Genomic DNA, 19,989 nt, shown 5'->3' on the forward strand with positions numbered 1-19,989 from the left:
ACATGATGTTATTTCGATGATGGATGATGATGATGATAATGATGATGATGATAACGCTGATAAGATGATGTGTATAATGATTTTCTTATTGAATTACATATGTGTCTTGCAGATTTATAATATGACGAATATATAATGATATGCTAGCAATGCGTGAAAAGTAATTCATCATTTGCATCAACCCACGAAATAATGACCACATAATGAAAATAGTAATGTGGTTTAGAATCATAAGCAACAACAGTATATAAGGCCTTTGTCGTACTAAAATGAAATTGATTATCATTCAAGTGTACAATAGTTCTGAAAAATGTTCACATGCAAATCATCGAGTGTAGGCTATATTATAATTTCTTTTTGTCGTGTCCACATAATTAAACATTATTATATAATATATCTATAAATAGCATTTCTCTGTTTTCTAAGACCCAGCTATAGTCACAACAGGGAGCTGTTAGGACAACTCCCTGTTAGGACAACTCCCTGTTAGGACAACTCCCTGTTAGGACAACTCCCTGTTAGGACAACTCCCTGTTAGGACAACTCCCTGATCACATCTTGTTGGGTTGCTAACATTTTAGACCATTCACCTACCTCTAATATGCCTACCACGTACCACAGTTTGTTAACGTAGGCTGTCTGTCGGGTTAGTCTGACTCACGAAGGAAAAATTACATTGTATACCCGCGTGTTGGATTTTGTGTCCATCATCAATATAAAATTAAAACACCTCCTTCCTACGTATTTTGGTTGTCAAGCTGCTTCAGTTATATATAGTACCGAGAATCGGCTGATTTGCCTGTAATTGTCTGCTTGTATACATTTAATGTATGTGTTTGGTAATGTTTTCTGATCTTTAAGATCACTTTGTTTCATTTAATGGGAAATCACTATGGACATTATTGATATAAATTTGTGTGACATTTCATGTATCCATTGATCGCCGTATCCAAAGATTAGCTACTTATAGATTAATCCGGTATTTTAGCATTTCGAATCAATTCCTTCTAATGCTATCTTACTAAAAGGAAAATTTGAATTGTTTCAGCAATATAACTTTTTAACGTAGTTTTTTTTTTTAAATTCCGAGTTTATGTATTGCGATTCACCGCGATAAATAGAATATTAACAGACACGTTAAAATGGTATCATGGTCGATTATCGGTCCTGTATCTTCTCCTGCATAAATAAAGGCAAATTCGGTAACACAGTGTCACATATGCATCATATGTTACGCCTGTATCATAGGCAGTACGCCTAAACCTAAACATAATACACACTGATACTGGACAAATTAATGTAATTCGTTAACAATATATAGGGACCTCGGCCAATGATTCAGTACCGAGAATGGCGGAATCAAACTTGTGTACGCGTGCCTGTTGTTGGTTTTCACTGACATACCTGAAAGCACATTCTAACAAGATAGTCATGTTGAGTGAACTATTTTAGTTAATCATGTAATTTTATCTATATGGATATTTTTGTGATATGGAAGCATTTCAATAATGTCGTTTGAATACAGACACTGATGTGGTGTTTGTGACTGTAATGACACTTGGGCCCTAAAATAGACACGAGGCTTACTGATAATTAAATAATACACTTGGCAGTATGTGCATGCAGATTTGTCCCAAGTTATCGTATGTTATGTGTTGTTTAATAGATATTCTTTTGATTTTGTCCGTATATTTCCAGCGCAAGTATACGTATGACACGCCATATGTGTCAAAATCTTTATCTTTTTATCAATTAAACCAAGACCAGTAATAAAAACACAATTTATCCTTACACAATAGAAACAATTTGAAAATGTTAAATTAACAGATTAATTATAACCTGAAACAACAATTAATATCTCCGTTTCAGTGAATATACTGTAATTAATATTTATTAAGTAATAAGTTTATTATTGATCAATATATGTATTAATCTGTATAATACTTTCACGATTTTTAACCTTAACCTAACAACCTTGCTGATGGTGAATGTTTTTACAATAACAACATTACGAATATCATGTATTAGGCCTGTGACTTCTAGGCACACCCGCTAAATGTCATGCCAATGTTCACCATTTAGACCACATGTGAAGATTGAAATCGTGGGATATATAGTTTCCTAAAGTATTTTTGTTTAGAGGTGCGACAATGGAAGGACAGGATTGTTTGTATATCACCATGGTGCGGCAAAATATATCACGCTTTCTCTCGTGTCTTTGATTAACCTGCTGCCAACATTTTTTCTTGAGTGAATGAGATATTCCATAGCATCACGTATTCTAAAGTATTAACTAATATGCACTATACATTTGTAAGCGATGGCCTAGGGTTGAATGTGATTTTGAAGAAGGCAATATCGCAAAAAAATCACGCATTTAACCTAATTTGTACTATTCCTTGTCATTAGTGGCCTGGGGTCGATTTTTAGCAGTGATTGGTGACGTATACTTCTTTGTAAAAATAACAATTATATTTTACATCATAGCACATTGATGGGATGACACTAGCCGACAATAAAGTCCATGCAGTAAAAGCCGTAATGACGTAAACCCGTGTATTTTATTTTATGTTCAAAAAGTGACAAAAGGCTTTGAACATAATTCAATAAACAGACTGTGGAGTATCACTAAAAGGAGTTTAAAAACATTAGTAACAAGAGTAATCAGAGAATTGCCAACCCTTCCAGAGGTAACAAGTAAAAACGCATCCAAAATCGTGATCCGAATCCTGTTTATACGTATACCTACGTACCCTGCGTCTCCATGGGAATGACATGTATTTAGAGTGCTTAAAATAGTCTATATAATAACTATTTTTGAATGATACAAAATTAGCTTTATTTTCCGCTTTTCATAACTGATATTCCACTATGTAATAATAATAATCATTGCGGTCATGTGGAAGATCAATTGTTTATGGATTTTTCATGTATGCTGCTCACACAGCAAAAACCTCACTAACATTTGGTATCTTTATCCATTCCTTTTTACAATAATTCCAATTGTTGCTCCATTCGACTCAACATTTTACATTGTATCTTAGTTCATAATTGTACTCTTCTAAATAATTAAAGACACTTCATTGAACTGGTTCAAGAGTACTGTTATTTTAGAGATTGTTTATAACTTTTAAGAATCATAGTTTTATCATATTTATCATCCTAAGAAGTCAGCGGTCATAAGTCTTTCAAGATTGGTTCCTTGTAAAGGATCACTGTTTAAAAATGTCGAATATAAAAAATAGATCATAACAAAGGCAACCATTGATGTTGATAACCTTCAAGTTATTGTTTAATGTGCAACATGGAAGTGAGAAAGTGCATTGCAGTTTTTATTTCTTTCATGTTTCTTTTCTATTTTTTAGATGGCGGCTGTGGTATACGGAACACCTTTGGCCGACACCACAAGTCTATCTACTACTGAATCCCCTAACTGCGATACAGAAGGATACACCTGCTTCGATTGTAATGAAATTACGTACCTGATCGAAAATACCACAACACAAATTGATTCCATGGTACATTTTTGCCGGTTCCAAGACTTTGACAAAATTGCAAAAGTTGTATTTCTGTTGTTAGCACTTTTCTTGTTTACATCTTCTTTGATCGGAAACACGTTGGTGTTAATAATTGTGAAAAGATTCCGTGATATGAAAAATGTTACCAACTACTTGCTGGGTAACTTAGCTGTAACTGACCTTACGTGTACGCTTTTTGCCTCTCTTCCTTTTGTAATCATCTACTATTTCAAAATTGTACACGAACCAGGTTCTTACATATTAGTGATGATTACCTACATACAAGCGGTAAGTTTTAATAAAATGTCTTATCTGCAGTCAAAGTAAATGTTAATGATATGATATGATGTCACTAGTGATTTACAACGGTTTTTTTTTATAAATGTAACCGTAAGTATAATCATTTAAAAATAACTACAAATGGTTTATTCCAAGTTTTATGATTTTATTCATTTTTAATTTTCATGTTAGATAGATACCTTTAATGAAATTTGAGATGTAACAATAGAAATTGTTGATTGTGTTTTCGGTCTCTGAAATGTTTTTATACTATTGTAATTTTCATTATAAACATTTTTGTCGTTTAAACCTATACCATGATAGACAATTGAGTTTTCTCCTCCTAATTACTTACTTACCACATTTGACATTCCTCTCTTACTCGTATTTTACTAAAATAAAATAGGCATTCCATTTCTTGGAAGTTCTAGGCCTACGGTTACATTTCTTAACCATGTTTTGCTTCAGGTATCAACACAAGCTAGTTGCATGACATTTATTGTCTTGGCTGTTCACCGATACTTTGTCTCCAAGAACACTTTCTCAAAGAACAACCAGGTTCCCTATCGAATACAACTATCAAGTGTTCCACGAATAGTTGCAACCATATGGATATGTAAGTGATTTTCTTAACATTTCATTATAACTTAACATTGTTATGTTCGTTATCATGTGGACATTTTTCTTACAATTTAATATGGTCACAACTATATCATCATACTATGTTTTCCTTTTGCACCATTACACTGTCTCTTAAAGCTGAAACGGTTCACTCTGTCGTTCTCTTTTGATCCGATCATACTGTCCAGAATGTGATTGTTGCATTATAAATGTCAGAGAAGTCACAATTTAAAAGCTTTTCTAAACTAAATCATATCAGAGAAATGAACCTGTGATCATCTTGTTGACTACCGCTCAAAACAAATAATTATATCGATAGCAATATACATTTAAAGATAAAAACAACGATGGAGGCGTAGATTTATTTTAACCTGTAAAAAGCTGCCATCTTCCCAATAATAAAGGTCTTAGAAACTGTCAGACTTGCTTCAAACATGATGATGTTAAACAAAATCATGAAATGTGTTTTTTTTACAGTGTCTGCAGTCTTACATGTGCCAATATTGATTTTTCGCCTGCATCAAGGCATGCTGGATGCCAAGTGGAGATATTACATGATCTACAACTTTATAATGGTTTACATAAATCCTCTGGTCGTAATTCCCATACTCTATTACAACATTGTGGCTTTGATATGGCGTGCCACTAGTGTCAGATCAAACAGTTCAAATACATCAGCAGTTCTTTCTGGTATTCGATTACAAACTCATCGAAAGAAGAAAAGAGCAAGTCGAGTCATATTTTCAGTCGTGTGTGTATTTATTGTATGTTGGACGCCAGTTTTTGCTTTTAATTTCTATATAGCGTTCTACCCTGAACGCAGTCCACCCAATATGTGGATACTTATGGACTCTGCTAAACTTGTATCATGTCTACTGATATACTTTTCCAACAGTATAAATCCGTTCATTTATGCTTTCTCTGGCCTTCCATACCGTCGCCATTTTAAGGAGCTTTTTGCCCTCTGTGTTATCTACTGTGCAAAGCCAGACGCTCCAATGGATACAACTAATGATTTTGTTTATTCGTAACACTTTTAAAAGAAAATATGTACAATTCAAATTTGCTATTTATGCTCGCTTTTTATATTGTGTACCATTTTGACAGTAAACGTGAAACTTTTATTGTAATATAGGTAATATATGAATTAGTATCTTTAAACGTTGAACGTTCAAATATCACGGCGTTTTAAATCACCGGTGTTTAAATACATGTAATAGTATTTATATCAGACCGTCACAACATAATTATATACCATACAGGTAATATATACATTATATAATTAGTTCTCTTAACCGCAGAGCGGTTAAACTTCTTCTGTCAGAGACCACCGATTGTCCATACTTTAAATTCATATAAACCGACCTAAAATCCTATATCAATCTGAATACAATTTAATCCTAATAATTGTTACTACTTTTTATACATCATGTGGTGATAATTACATCGAGCCATTTTCAGGTCAGGTTTATATCTAAAAATAATGAATATTTATGTATTATTATACTACTGTTACATAAGGAACCAAACAGTAGTACGTTGTTGCTATACATAGCTCTAATCATGGTATAACCTTTGACATTTTACTCACCTTACGTTTAAACCTGTTTTTAGATAGTTCATATTGACTACACATTTTGTGTAGAACATTTGCTTTAAAAAAGCATGTTTACATTAGTGGACCCAAAGGGCATCCAACCGACCCCAAGGGCATCCAACCTACCCCAAGGGCACCCAACCTACCCCAAGTTACACTCCTTCTTACTTAGACCTATCTTCCTCGGGCGCATTACACCATCTTACATTCACATCTATCGAATAACATTTAAATAGTTTTCAAAATAACATTCAAATCCAGATTTGAAGCGTTGTACCATGGTGCAAACAATTATTCGATTATTTTCGAGTCATACTCTTTCTCAGACACTGACCCACCCATTTATTCAATTCCCCTTGATCGATATTCTTTTCCGCCTCACCAACGATCTGGAACCACAACTGTTTCTTATTCAATTTCTCAAATATATATATATATATATCTCGGTTGGGACGACTTTTTCTCATTCTCACAGATTTCCTCATCTTTATCGTTTCAAATTAATTAATTAAATTTCAGTATATCACCGGGCGGTTTAGAATTAATGTTCATTGCCTGATGTGTTTATATATATATTTTGGGTTAAATTTTGTAGAGATTTTTGCTTCGTCTCAATGTGAGCTATTTTTTAAAATTATGTAATTGTATTGCAGTATCTTTCACAAAGGTGTATGTAAGGTTGTCACTGCACGTTGATTTCTATAATAAAGGTTGTTATATATTCCGCAATTGTCGAGTTATTTTATTATATAGACCTAGGCCTATTATGTTTGTAACATTATTTTTATACAATATTGCAAAAATGCAGAAAACATCTGAATCCTACTAATAATTTAGCATACAGAAAATAATTTGCTGTAGGTTACCAGTGTTTAGTACAAAGCTAAAAGCAATATGTCATACCGCGTATTAAAAAAACATATTCGATATTACAGTAATAACAATATGTACATGAATTCAACATACATTAAATTAATAAAAGCTACCAGATACAATGTGATTGTGTTAAGTAAAACGGTATCAATTTCGTTCATATTTTCTCTTCAATTGTCGGTTTTGTTTTTATTTAAAAACGGCTGGATTCAAAACCGCATGCATATCCCATTCTACCATGTCCTGCCCATTATTATTATAACAAAAATATAATATTAAGAACATAGTTGTTTTTTTTTCTATAAAAGTGGAATAACTTCTCACTACTTTCTTCTCCATAAACAAGGCCAACAGCCATTAAGTCGCGTGCTACAATGCATAGTGATACCGGACCGACAGACAGACAGACCGACAGACAGACAGACCGACCGACCGACATAGTGAACTATAGAGTCGCGTCCACGCGACTAAAAAAGAAACGACAATCGAACACGTAAAATAATGCCACTTTTTTTTTGTAATACTGTTGTAATAATTATTTGCGTTCGCGAACTCTACTCATATTCGGAATCTATATTTGAGAAAATAAACATGTTTTAATTAGTTTTCAAGGTGTCTTTAATGAACACAACACGTGTTTAATTTGTCCAACGATAGGCTATTGTTTTACGTAATCAAGTATGACGTCAATGTACGTACTCTATCAATTTTTGATAAAAATAAGAAATACAATCTGATTATTCATTATTACCATAATTAAGTAAAATGACATTACTCTTTTGTATGTATGGTGTTTAACTCATGCATGGGCATGACGTCATTCCTCTGGTTCCAACGAAGGAAGCTAACTGTATACAGCAGTATTATATTATTAACGTAATCCCGTAGTGTTCATTTGGTTCAAGTTAAAATTCAGATAAAATACAATAACATTCAAAAACAACAAGTAGGCCTACGAGTACATTTTCACCTTTCTGTCGAGTAGTTTCGTTAATTATTACTCTCATGTTTGTAAAAAAACATTCTATTTTGTGTATGATACGGTGAACTGTATCAACTCAACAGTTTCAACATGTTGACATCTTGTCAGATGAATGATTATAGTTTATCCCTATAGAGTGGACATTAATTTTAAAAAACGACGTTTAATTCGATATTAAATTCAGTGACAGGAGGTCATGAGGTTAAGCCATCATAGTTTAAACTACCCTATTTGAGATTTTTCACAAAGCTTATAATTCACAATCGTGAGAAAAAAGATGTTGGAAAAATCATTACTGTATTTCATTCGTGTTCCATCTGAAATGTTGGTTGCATTATATCGTGTCTGCAGATGGAAACAGGGGTTCAATCACTTGTCCACTGAGAGAAGCCCAAGGCATTTTAAGAATAAACTGACTTGTTGCAGAAAATAATCACTTAACTCTTTGAAGAAAAAAAAAAGGCTACTAGTCAATGATGCTAGTCAAGTCACCCATTCCTAAAGTTTTTTAATTCGCTCATTTGCAAACTCGCCCCTTCACAAAGTCGCCCATCGCAAAAATCGCTCCTTTGCAAACTTGCTCCGTCTTATAGGATACAGGTATGAATGTATAAATATACATTCGATAGATTATCAGATGCCTATACTCATTGAAACATGAAAAGATATTCAAATTTTAAAAACACACATTATAAAACATAAACAATTATTACATTATGATTTTATTGTTTTGTATAATTATATTTTTGTCAATTTTTAACATCTCGCCGAAAATTCGTTTATCGTATTTTTAAAAAATACCGTAAATAATTTTAAAACATCAGGAGTTGATGGTTTAATGTTATATAAAAGGTCATTATTCCAAAAGTATTAGTGTTAAACAAAATTTAAATGTGAACGTGTATAGTTACGTAAGTGTTTTTAGCGATTTTTACAATTAAGTGCGGCTTTTAATGAAATTAAATCTATTTGTTAATGTCAAAGGTTCAAAGGTTCAACTTCATTATTGAATTTATTTTCAATTTAAAACTCTGAAGCTCTTTTTCTTAACGTCAAAACAGAAAACTGTAGATGCATGTTCTCAATGTGTAGACACGAATTAATATTACTAGCTTGATACAATGTAATATATTGAAATTATATTGAAACACCCACACCGTAGTGGCCTCACATACATATACCAAGGCAATCTAATAACAGAAAACTGAGCACCGGTGATCAAAGGGTTTATCTGTGGTTGCGACATAGTCAGTTCCACGCCTATCAACAGACACTGCGCGCCGCGGAGAATATGAACATAGTACAGTACTGTGGTATCAAAGGACTGTTAAGAGTTCCTATCTTGGCAAGGAAAGCTCAGCGTTGTCCTTAGATTGTAGGTTAGATTGCCTTGCATAATATCACAACCAACTATACAAAAAAGCAACGTTGTCCATTACATACAGAAGTTAGACCCATAAAAACGGGTGAGAAAAACCATGTCTTTGTATGGAAAATCAAATACTGTGACGTATCAAGCATGTAGGAAGAACCGATTCTAAAAAATGTTAAACACTTAGAAAACGTGCTACATCATAATGTTGCAAGTTTAGGTTAGGTACCTTTTGTTAATCAATATCCTATGATTTAATAAAATCATACAAAAATGCAAGCCATTTGGGTAATTTATAAATGGCAACTGTTTACACAATCATAATTTTCATTAAGTTATATATCCACCTGGGAACAATAAAACATTTTGAAACACGAGATTGTAATCGATAAATTAAAAAAGAATAACCTATATATTTGAAATCAATGAGCCATCATTATGAATTAATGAATGATACTTTAAAACACATTGTAAATGGAACTGACTATGTCGCAACATTATATTTCAGTACAGTTGTACAATATCTGATAACATTGTCTGTGCAGAATTAAATAAATTAATAACCTGCTGACAATTACAAATCTCGTAAAAATGTAAGAATCAATTGGGAATTGAGATCTTGAGAAAATTAAACGTACTTGCTTCTCAATGCTTATACCAACTTATAAGACAAAGTTACACCTTAAATATGGCATGTTTCAATGCTTCTATCAACTTAAGACAAAATTAAACACCTAAATCTGACGTGTTTCAATGTTTATACCAATTTAAGACAAAGTTAAACATTATAAATCTGACGGAGAATGATGTTAATTAATTATTAAAAGAACTATAAATAAATTATTACCAGGATAAAGAAGAACTAATTACCATTAGGCTAATTCATTTCATTTCAGAACATTTATTTTTCTTTTCTATGTACACGCAATAATAAAGTAAAATAAGAAAATAACATTGCTTAAATTTCCACAGTATACACACATACGCAGGCGCATGTAACAATATTGGGATGTGCAAACAGTTGGAACTCTAACTAATAAATTATCGTCATTTTCTACGAAGTAAAACGTTTGTAAGTTTAAAAAACTAACTCTCTCAGAAATGTTTGGTTAGCAAGTAGGGAAAGTGCATTTTGCTTGACTTGAAAAGTATTTATAGTGATGTTTTATCCGACTAAACACGTTCTATAGACATTAATAACTATCATGATTGACAAGATATAAGACGGATGACCTGTAATTCAATATAATATGTCTAGTAAAATGGTCTGTACTCGGTATAGATTTCAAATAAAATCATCATCAATCGAATCACATCAATGTGTTGAAAACATTTCATTTTTAGAAAAGACTATAATTTAGAAAAATGTATATTTTTACAGACAGGCCCAATAGAGTGGGGAAGCAATATGACATCTGCATAACATTGGGTATGTACTCAATCTCATTCGACTCAGGTCTATTAAAAAACCAATATCATTGTGGAATAATGTTGTTTTTCTGTTATTTGCTTTGTAATATCAGAAATAATACTTCAATACGACGTATACAAATAGAAAGCAAATTGTAAATCTCAGCAATAATTTTATTGGAGGAAAGTTTCTTCGTAAAAATGACGTCATCTCTACATGAACATTGTGATTGGTCAGTTTATTTGTTTCGTATTTACCGATATGATTAGTTGACCGATTGCCAACTACCTAACGTACTTAACATTTGGTGGTGTTTGGTAGGTCTACAATGTGAATAAAAATTTTCTGTAAAATCGCTTTTCTATATTTTTATTTCTTATTTATTTAACTTCTCACTAAATGCACATACAAAGAAATATACAAGACACATTTAGTGAAAGATGGGACTAACAGGTGATAAAACGGTCCAGTCCCAATCCTAATCTCAATGCAGACAATAGCCGATTCACGTTTTACAAGAAACAAGCTTTATTTATTAGTGTTTGAAGTTAGTATATACGTCTTTTCTTTCTTCCTTAAATCATGAATAATTACATAATAGGGTGCTTGATATATCACGCCAGCATGGACATCAATCAAATATATATCGGTCTTCGGTTATTTGGATGAATGGTTAATTTTAGCTTCTCATTCAGTAGACCGGGATCCGATGTAAATCGAAGTCTTTTTTATATTTTGAAAGATAATATTTTGAAAGAGTGACTGAGATTATTGCAATTCTTTCATAGAAAATTATTGTTTTCATGCAAATTATTCAATCATGATTTCTGGGTGGAAAAATAATGCGTACCGTACATAACTCCATGAAAACCTAATGGTCTAAATGATAGTCGAAATCTTTAACAGTGACGATTATATGGCTAAAAGCTTGTAAGCGCAAAATAAGAGATTTGATAAATCTGAACTATGAAGGGTTATTCGAACTGTTTGCGTTCACGTCCTTGCATTGCGTCTCTAGTGGGAAAAATTGAGAAACATATTTTATCCATGTGGGAACCAAGCTTAAATCAGCATTCACACTTTCCAGTTCACGGAGTATTAACAAATTTAAAAACAGAACAGGTGTGAACATAACTTAACTGGACAGTGAATTGATACGGTCGGTATGATGAACATTATTATTTCTGCCCTGCAGAAAAAATACATGCGTTCAATTACGATTAATTTCCGACATAAGACTGAAGAATCGAAAGAATCTAACACCGCAAACTAAACGAATATTCTCAGAAACAAGAATATCAATTACAAACTGAAATAAAATAGTAAAACAGATAGTAATAAATAACTTGTTTATATGAGTGTGTGACCCCTCTTGAGAAATTATATTTAGAAACGTGAAATAAAGTGAGATTAGATACATGACATGCAATCGGTGGTTTAAATGTTCAAAGCTGTCATTTTATCCGCCTATGTTTTATATACTGTAAATTACAATTGTGTGTATGTACTACCACTTCTTCCTTCATTAAGTTATTTAAAAATAGAAACAATCAACAACAACAATTAGGCAAGTTCTATTCAAAATATTGATGTCTATGATGTGAGAAGTGCTGTCCTTATGGGTCATTTCAACTCAGGCGTGTGCGAATAGGCCTACTGTAACAGGGAGAGGCCAAGCATGCAGAGACTAGAGTCTGAACAATGATAACTATGATAATATTTACAACGGTTGTTTTCAACTTTGTATGACTACCATGAACAAGGTAATGATCGCAAAGAAGTTCTATACTTGGAAATGATAATAACGTCTATATATGGAAATATATAATAAGACTTAATTTGTTTATACTCAGGAAACCATCAGATAGCACGGAGTAGTCGTCAGTTAGTAGAGCAGCGTGCCATGGTCACGATCCTATCATAGACAATGGTCATCCATGATACACTTTCAATGTATATCGATGTTTGTTGCACATGCGCATGGCATATATAACCCCATCACGTCTCACAAGATTTAATGTCTCGAACTCGTTTTTTTACAATAATAATATAAACATTCCCTTCTCGATTGTATATCATTATACATAAATAAAAAATAAACGTATATTACGACAAAAGTGTCTAAAGATTACAGTTTAATTTACTATCATCTCATAATGTACTACAAATCACTTGACATTTCGTGTAAAATATTCAGTAATCGTCGAGTCCGAACGAGCTTAAACTCTGGAATAATGCTAAAATGGAATATGGATGAGTTAACTTCATTCCTTTTAGCTTTAGGCCTAGGTAAGGTCTTCTTTCTTGAATAAGAAACATATTAGTATTGAAAACATTAATTAAAAAACTTATTTAACTATTAATTGTATCAGGATATAGGCCTATCAGTTTGAAAAAGGAAATGATGCCACGGGATTGATTCATAATGTCTCTGTTCAATAGATTGTTGTATTCGTTATTATTCCTAGGCTTCCCAAGTGTGTTTATGTACTAATCAGTTATTCATTATTCATTCAATCCGTATTGATATAATAACATTGCAATATTTAATGTCCTCAACAACTCAAAAGCCCAACTTTCTCCATTCTCTATCCGATCCACCTTTTTGGTAAAACAATAAGGTGGTTGTTAAATCCGACTGAAAGAGTCACTGTCTTATAATACTGGTTAATGAGTTTAACTGTAGATCGGAAATACAAAAAAAAATATTTGATTGAACTACATTATTTTAAATTAAGGAATCGAGAAATAGTTTTAATATCTACACTTCCAAAATGTAGAATAATAATAAATGACAGTATTAATAGATTGAATCAATTGAAATAAGGTTCATCAAAGGCTAACGTATTGTGCTCTGCTAGTTCTCCAGCTACAGTGTAACATATGACAAGGGTTAGTATGTCTCTTTTCGAAACAGTGAGGATGTTTTCAACTTCACTATCGATTACATGTCACTCAGTAAACAGAATCAAGATTAGTTTCATTCTCAGAAATGTAGACAATAACCCTTACATTGAGGCGAAGAACCTGCGACAGCAAGTCGTTTTCTCTATCCGAGATCAACAGGCCTATTTTTGGTTCCATCTTAGTAATTAACTACAGTATCATTAGTGTTAATTATGTCCGTGTACTTGCTCTTAGAATTACATTCACTTGGTGCGACCATGTTATTGACTTTTGTCATAGGCCTACTTGCTCACTTCTTCATGTTTAATACTACTCCACGATGGCGATTGTCGACCTACTTTTTAGAAAGTCAAGAATCCGATAAGCACACATAATATATTCGACTTTAACGAACTATTTCCAAGTCACAATGTATACATTGTAGTTTATAAAAAGGTTATAGTCTTTTTCTTTATAATCTGTAATAGTGTAGACTCGTAGTCCACGCTTTTACTGTTGTCATCATCTTTCCGTCTCCAAACTACAAGGCACAACCAGACACGAATAACAATTTCCTTATACATTTTACTCTTTCAGACAAATCAATTTATATTATCAGTTAAATGTGATTGATTGATACATAAGGCAATGCATGCGAATTTACCAAGAAAGATGAGAAAAGTGTGAACAACAATCGAACATTGGTGTGAAATAGTCGCCGGTTCAATCGCCGAAATAATTAGGCTATAAGTTTGTGCCTTCTGCCACAACAGGTGTGTTCAGATCAAAAATTCGTTTCACTATCAAAGCCATATACTGATCGAATCAGCAGCAATGAGCACGGGGACGCACGTGTAAACAGACGTCAATAAGATATTAAAACATGGTCATTGCTGTGACGAATTGCGTCACATAAAACAGTCATGATTTTACTCAGAAAATGAGGTACCTTAAGAATACACTTTCTGGTAAGAATGATTGCATTATATGGCTGAAAATGGTATGCTAGAAAACGAGAACGGCGAAGGTAATAACGACGAACATACTGATGTTATTGATGATGAATCCACAATAATTATTAAGTACGTCATAAGGAAACATTCTAGGCTCGCTAGTTACATTAGTTTCATTTGAAAGGTTGACTTTGTCCTACATTTACATTTCAGTCCCTTTCACTGATATCTGTACGATTTTGAACATGAGAAATATGTTACTGTCAATTTGACTGATGTTAAAAAAAGTAACTTTGAAACACGTTCATCATATGTCGCTTAATCCGACAGGGCGATGATTAGAAAACAAGGAAGAAGAAAACTACTGAAATAGGATTAGGTGTACGAAAACAGCAGCAATCCATTAAAAAACAAAGTATTTCCAGAAAAACTAGCACGTTAGCCGTACAAGTTCAAATAGATCATTGAGCTTTAACTCACAATAGCCTTTCTGTTAATGTTAAACAGTATAGGTTTATTCGAGAAATAACCAAAAATAATGTTATACATTCAAAGGGATTATTCCCAAGTGGTCGATATTTATAGTAACGTATTTAACTTGTCATCAATCGCCGTTATATGGCACTTTTCTACCGTCCAAAATCTGTGATTGACACGAAATTCACATTATGTTTCTTCTTAATCATTCTCATAATTGATTTTTGCTCATTTGATTATACCATATTTGTTTTCAACATTCAATACAACTTGTTTCGCGGCTTCCTGCTTTGTCAACTGTTATTCGACTCGTTTTTAGATCTCTGATGGTCTTGTTTGTAAATGGCGGGAACACGTTGCAGTCGTGTCGCTATACGTTCCAACACAAATAATTAGTAGATGGTTCAAATAATCAGTGATGCGTGTATCTTAATAAGCAATATCTGATCATGTGAACAAACAGTTTATGTCACGAATTATCTATCGTTCTGGCACTCATGGATCAAATTCTGTGTAGCCTATTGCGCAGATAAACGAACTCGACACGGTGACGAGTTCAAATCTAGTCTGTTTGATCCCGTTTCATAATACGAAAAACGAACTGCAGTTTATATAAATCGCCTTTGGTTGATATCGATTCAAAATTAAACATTCTCTCTTCAAATTATTATGTAGACAAAGGCACACACTGTGTTTTACTGTTTGTAATTTCGTTGGAATTATTTATTGGGAAAGTTGCAAGAAAGAATGAATATTTGCAGTAATATTATAACTGAAAGCTAAAAGGCAAATTGGATATACTTTTATGCGCTTATTATTTGATTAATTTTACGAATTAAAACACAATGGGATGGATAGTTTTATATTTTACATCATTCAAAATACTTGTCCTCCTTCATTTACGATGTATTGAGTACACTGGTAGCAAGCATACAAAATGTAAGCATGAGGCATAACAGTAAAACATAATCTATTTTAATATTAATGAAGATGTTTAAAGCAAATATGTTTATTATAGAATTGTGAACATATAATATACTGTAGATGCCCAAACCATTTGTATACACTTATACCACACAATAATAGCACAATATTTGATGATATACGGTACTGAACGTGATTTTCTATAGAGGATTGTTTTCAAGCTTAAAGTACCGCATTTTTTTGTGGGCTCAATCAGCAATAGTTCGTCATACAGATAATATTGAGTAATGACGGTACCAAATCCATTAACTCTAGTCATGTACTACTGGCATTGTTCTAAATATCATCTAATCAAATAAAAGTGTTCCCTGGACGTTTGTTCCGAGTGATTTCTGATAATAAGACCTGCATGCTTACGGTACGTACATTTTACTGTCGGCATTAATTCTTCAAAATTGAATTTATATAATGAATGGTTTTAATCAACATCAATTTAATGTTTTGATTCTAATGGCGTCAAATAAGACGATTTCTCCCATTATCCTGATTATATTGAAAGAGCGATGAATAATGAGAGACATGCATTCAAGACACCATTCTCTTGTAACCTACATATTTGAACAAAAATATCGAGTTATCGTACATGTTGGGTAATAACATTTTTTTTATTGTTCTGGATTGTATTATCACCTGTGGGAATAATAACTTTTGTTAGAGAGCAAATTAGGACATATTGTTAGAACTAAAGAAAACATAGCTTGCAACATGCCTTCAAACATTCCTATCTGAGGGATGCACTGTTGTCTTGGCTTAGGGTCAAACATATAACAGATGCAGTAGCTGAGCTGTCTAGTCCTTTGTCTTAATGCCAATGTTCCAGTAAATAAACCTATTATTAGGACATACGTCAAAAGGACAGTTTTGTCTTGCTATCAGCTAGTCTGATGTTTCTACGATATCATTTGAACTCCTTTTTGTAGCTCTAGTCTACTCTTAGCAAACTTTACGAAACCGCTGCTGGCAAACTCTTGGCTCGCCACTGTTCGGAGAAGTTCTCCAAAGTTACCATCTACTGTTAATCTGTTACTGATCGCTGTCCGTTTGTCCACCTGCAGAATCACAGACTTATATGATTCATTTTGCTATCACAATCCTAGCTTCTAAGATTTTACAACGTGTGCCGAGTTTTTTACTGACAACTTCACTTGCGAAGATTCACAAACTAATTTTCTAGTGAGGCTAAGGTTAGGCATGTGTAACGCAAAGTTGTCTCTGAGAACTTCCCCTTTCGGTACAGTATGCCATCAAAGAAACTGTGTTTCAGCCACATGGTATAACGTCACAGAGCACACTTTATATTACCACAATAATCTATCAGCAGTACATTTTTTTCAATAATGTAAGGCAAACTCTCCAGATATACTCCAATTGAGTGAATGTTCTGTTCTGAATTATTTTCCTCATGCATATAGAATTCGTATTTTGGATCGCTGTGGTTAATTTTTTTTAAAACAAGATAAACATTATACATTACATTGTGCATATAAATTATCATAGTGTATATTTCAAATTATTATGTTATTGTATTGTTGAAGGTTTCAGTAAAATAAACACGACATCCTTCTTTGAAAATGACTATTCAAATTACTTTTAGTAAATTTCTATGAAATTAGAAAGAATTATTGTAATACTTTATTCCTTACAATAAATTTGACGCCCAACAAAAAAAAAATGAAATCGCGAATTGCGATGTTTGTTTATTTAACTAATTGCTATTCTGAATTATTTAGGGCAGGTTAGCTTGCAAATGATAATGTATATAATACGATAATCTCGATTGTTTACTAACAATACATTTTAATCGTCATTTTGTCCTCAGGCCATGAAATAGTTAGTTACACAGTAAACGATATTTTCAATGCTTCATTAGGAAGATTTATAAGATGAGTATCTAACGCAAAGTTAAGTGACTTATTTAATTCGCTGTGCATTAGCCGTCTTAACTCATCATAGGCCATCATATGTAACATCCCCTTGAATTTCATTTTGTATGACGCCCACTCATTTAAACTTTAGTGAAATAGATATAACAGCATTCACACATAAACAATTTACGTAAAACTAAAACGATTCACAGATAATAAATAATCTCTGTAAACTTTGTACAACTAGCAAAGAGTGAGACTCATCCTTGATGACTAATTTCTGGTTTTCACTGATACTTATACGTCCATGACAGTTCGTCATAATTCTCTTTTCATAAAATACGTGTTAGATTCATGATACAATAATGAAATGCAAATGTAAATATGGTAAATGTATAATGGATAAGAGAAATTACACTAATAGTACTTGACTTAAATTAAATAGAAGGTGAGAATAGAAGGTGAGGTATAAGTTAGTTACAGCACGTTATATAAAAATAAGATGTAGTAAAACGAAGTTACGGAGATTCCATCGATCTCGTACGGTATTTCTGATTTTAAATTACGTCAGGGAATTTCCGGGGTTAAAGGTCAGGTGGTTTGACGAGAACTATGACTCTCGGGGTCCATTAAGTCATCAATACATACAAGATTTACATAAATTCGTCACCAGAGAAAGACAAATAATGACAGACAGTTCTTGCATATTCTGCTTGATTTCAGAGGGATTCGGTGATAAATGATAGGATGTACACTAAATATACACTTATATAATTCACTACCTTCGTCTATAATAACTTAACACTATCATTATGTCAACGTACGTGGGCCACTTTCTGTTTTAACGCCCAATTATATAAATGTGATGGTCACGCATACTTCGTCAGTGACGTACTATAAAGTTGTTGATACGCGCGCGTACACAATCAGTTCATTATCATCATCCATCCATGGTGTGGTTATTGACATGTAAACAATTCACGATAATCGTCGAAACGTTTAATTAGGGGTTTAATTTAATTAGGCTTTTTTTACTACTGTATAATTAGATGACATATTTTATTAATTCTATAAGTGAATCAAAAGAACATCTTTCTGTTGGAAGAATATTGAAAGGTTCTCTAACATATCGCCGCATAATGACATAGGCCAGGCCTATCACATCTTTTTCTCGGTAGATCAGATATCAGATCAGATTTTATAAAGTTTTCATTGTATTTCTTGAGAAATACATTTATTTTCAATTGAATTGAATGTAATAATCAATTTATTCAGAATTATTCATAACGAATATTTTATATAATGGAGAGACAGACGGATTATTTAGGGGTAGTTTTATTTTAATGCTATTAAAAATGACGCATTTGTTAGATGTTATTAGAATATTTAAAATTGTTTAAATAAGTACAAAAGTCGACCTTGCCGATTGTGATTCTCGGATTAATATGTGATTTACTTAATAAAGACGAATGGTTACAGCAGCGAAACGCGACATCTTGAACTGATATGACACAATATTTGGATTGCTCAAATGTCAACAGACAATATTACAATGGATAGTTAAATAGAGGTAAATAACAATATGCAATCGTAGCTGGTGCCAGGGGTACCATTTTATCAAAAACAACCTCTGGTATCACCCTTCCCTGCTCTGACAATGAGTCCACTGTGTACATAGCTTCAACAAGAACCGCCTTCAATCCAATTTCTCTGTGTCATCAACCCATGCATTGTTTTCCTTCGAGGGAATTTTGATTATTTATGATACTGCCAATGTTAATGTACCATTACAGATTACAGGGGAAGAAATATTATCATATAATATGCTATTTTTGTCCATTACGTTATACTTATCACAGCACATCACCAAACACAAACTATAATGCTGTACCTTTGTCTCGTGTGTGTGATCGTTTCTTAATCTTATCCTTGTCAAATGATAAACTGTTCAGTATTCATGGACCCTTTTGGAGTTTTTGAGTAACAGTGAATTGTAGCCTGGCGTCAATTTGAATAATATTAATGTTTTATTTAAATTATCCACAACTGCTCATTTATATTCTACCATACGTAGCACATACGTCGAAACATATTTTCTCTTAAAAACCTCGACCTAAATACCGTAGATAGCCTACATTTAAATGATTGTGCTATTGTTGAATAATACATTT

The 19,989-nt window shown here is 32.8% G+C and overlaps 3 protein-coding genes across 3 annotated transcripts in view; 2 read left to right on the forward strand and 1 right to left on the reverse strand.

Annotated features, from left to right (window-relative positions):
- The window catches only part of LOC144845384 (G-protein coupled receptor 54-like), a 29,053-nt gene extending 22,313 nt beyond the window's left edge, over positions 1-6,740 (forward strand). Inside the window, exons 3-5 of the mRNA XM_078702676.1 lie at positions 3,366-3,806; positions 4,266-4,413; positions 4,896-6,740. Of these exons, the coding sequence (XP_078558802.1) occupies positions 3,366-3,806; positions 4,266-4,413; positions 4,896-5,449 (1,143 nt within the window). The 3' untranslated portion in view covers positions 5,450-6,740. The remainder of the gene's footprint in view (positions 1-3,365; positions 3,807-4,265; positions 4,414-4,895) is intronic.
- LOC144845394 (tetraspanin-5-like) overlaps positions 1-19,989 on the reverse strand; it is a 206,048-nt gene that overhangs the window by 123,816 nt on the left and 62,243 nt on the right. The gene's annotated exons all lie outside the window — the stretch shown is intronic.
- Positions 9,339-19,989, forward strand: part of LOC144845392 (growth hormone-inducible transmembrane protein-like) — a 51,685-nt gene continuing 41,034 nt past the window's right edge. The window contains exon 1 of the mRNA XM_078702690.1: positions 9,339-9,350. The gene's annotated coding sequence lies outside the window, so the exon portion shown is untranslated. The remainder of the gene's footprint in view (positions 9,351-19,989) is intronic.

Source organism: Antedon bifida, chromosome 6 (genome assembly GCF_963402885.1).
Source record: "Antedon bifida chromosome 6, ecAntBifi1.1, whole genome shotgun sequence".
Taxonomy (NCBI): Eukaryota; Metazoa; Echinodermata; class Crinoidea; order Comatulida; family Antedonidae; genus Antedon; species Antedon bifida.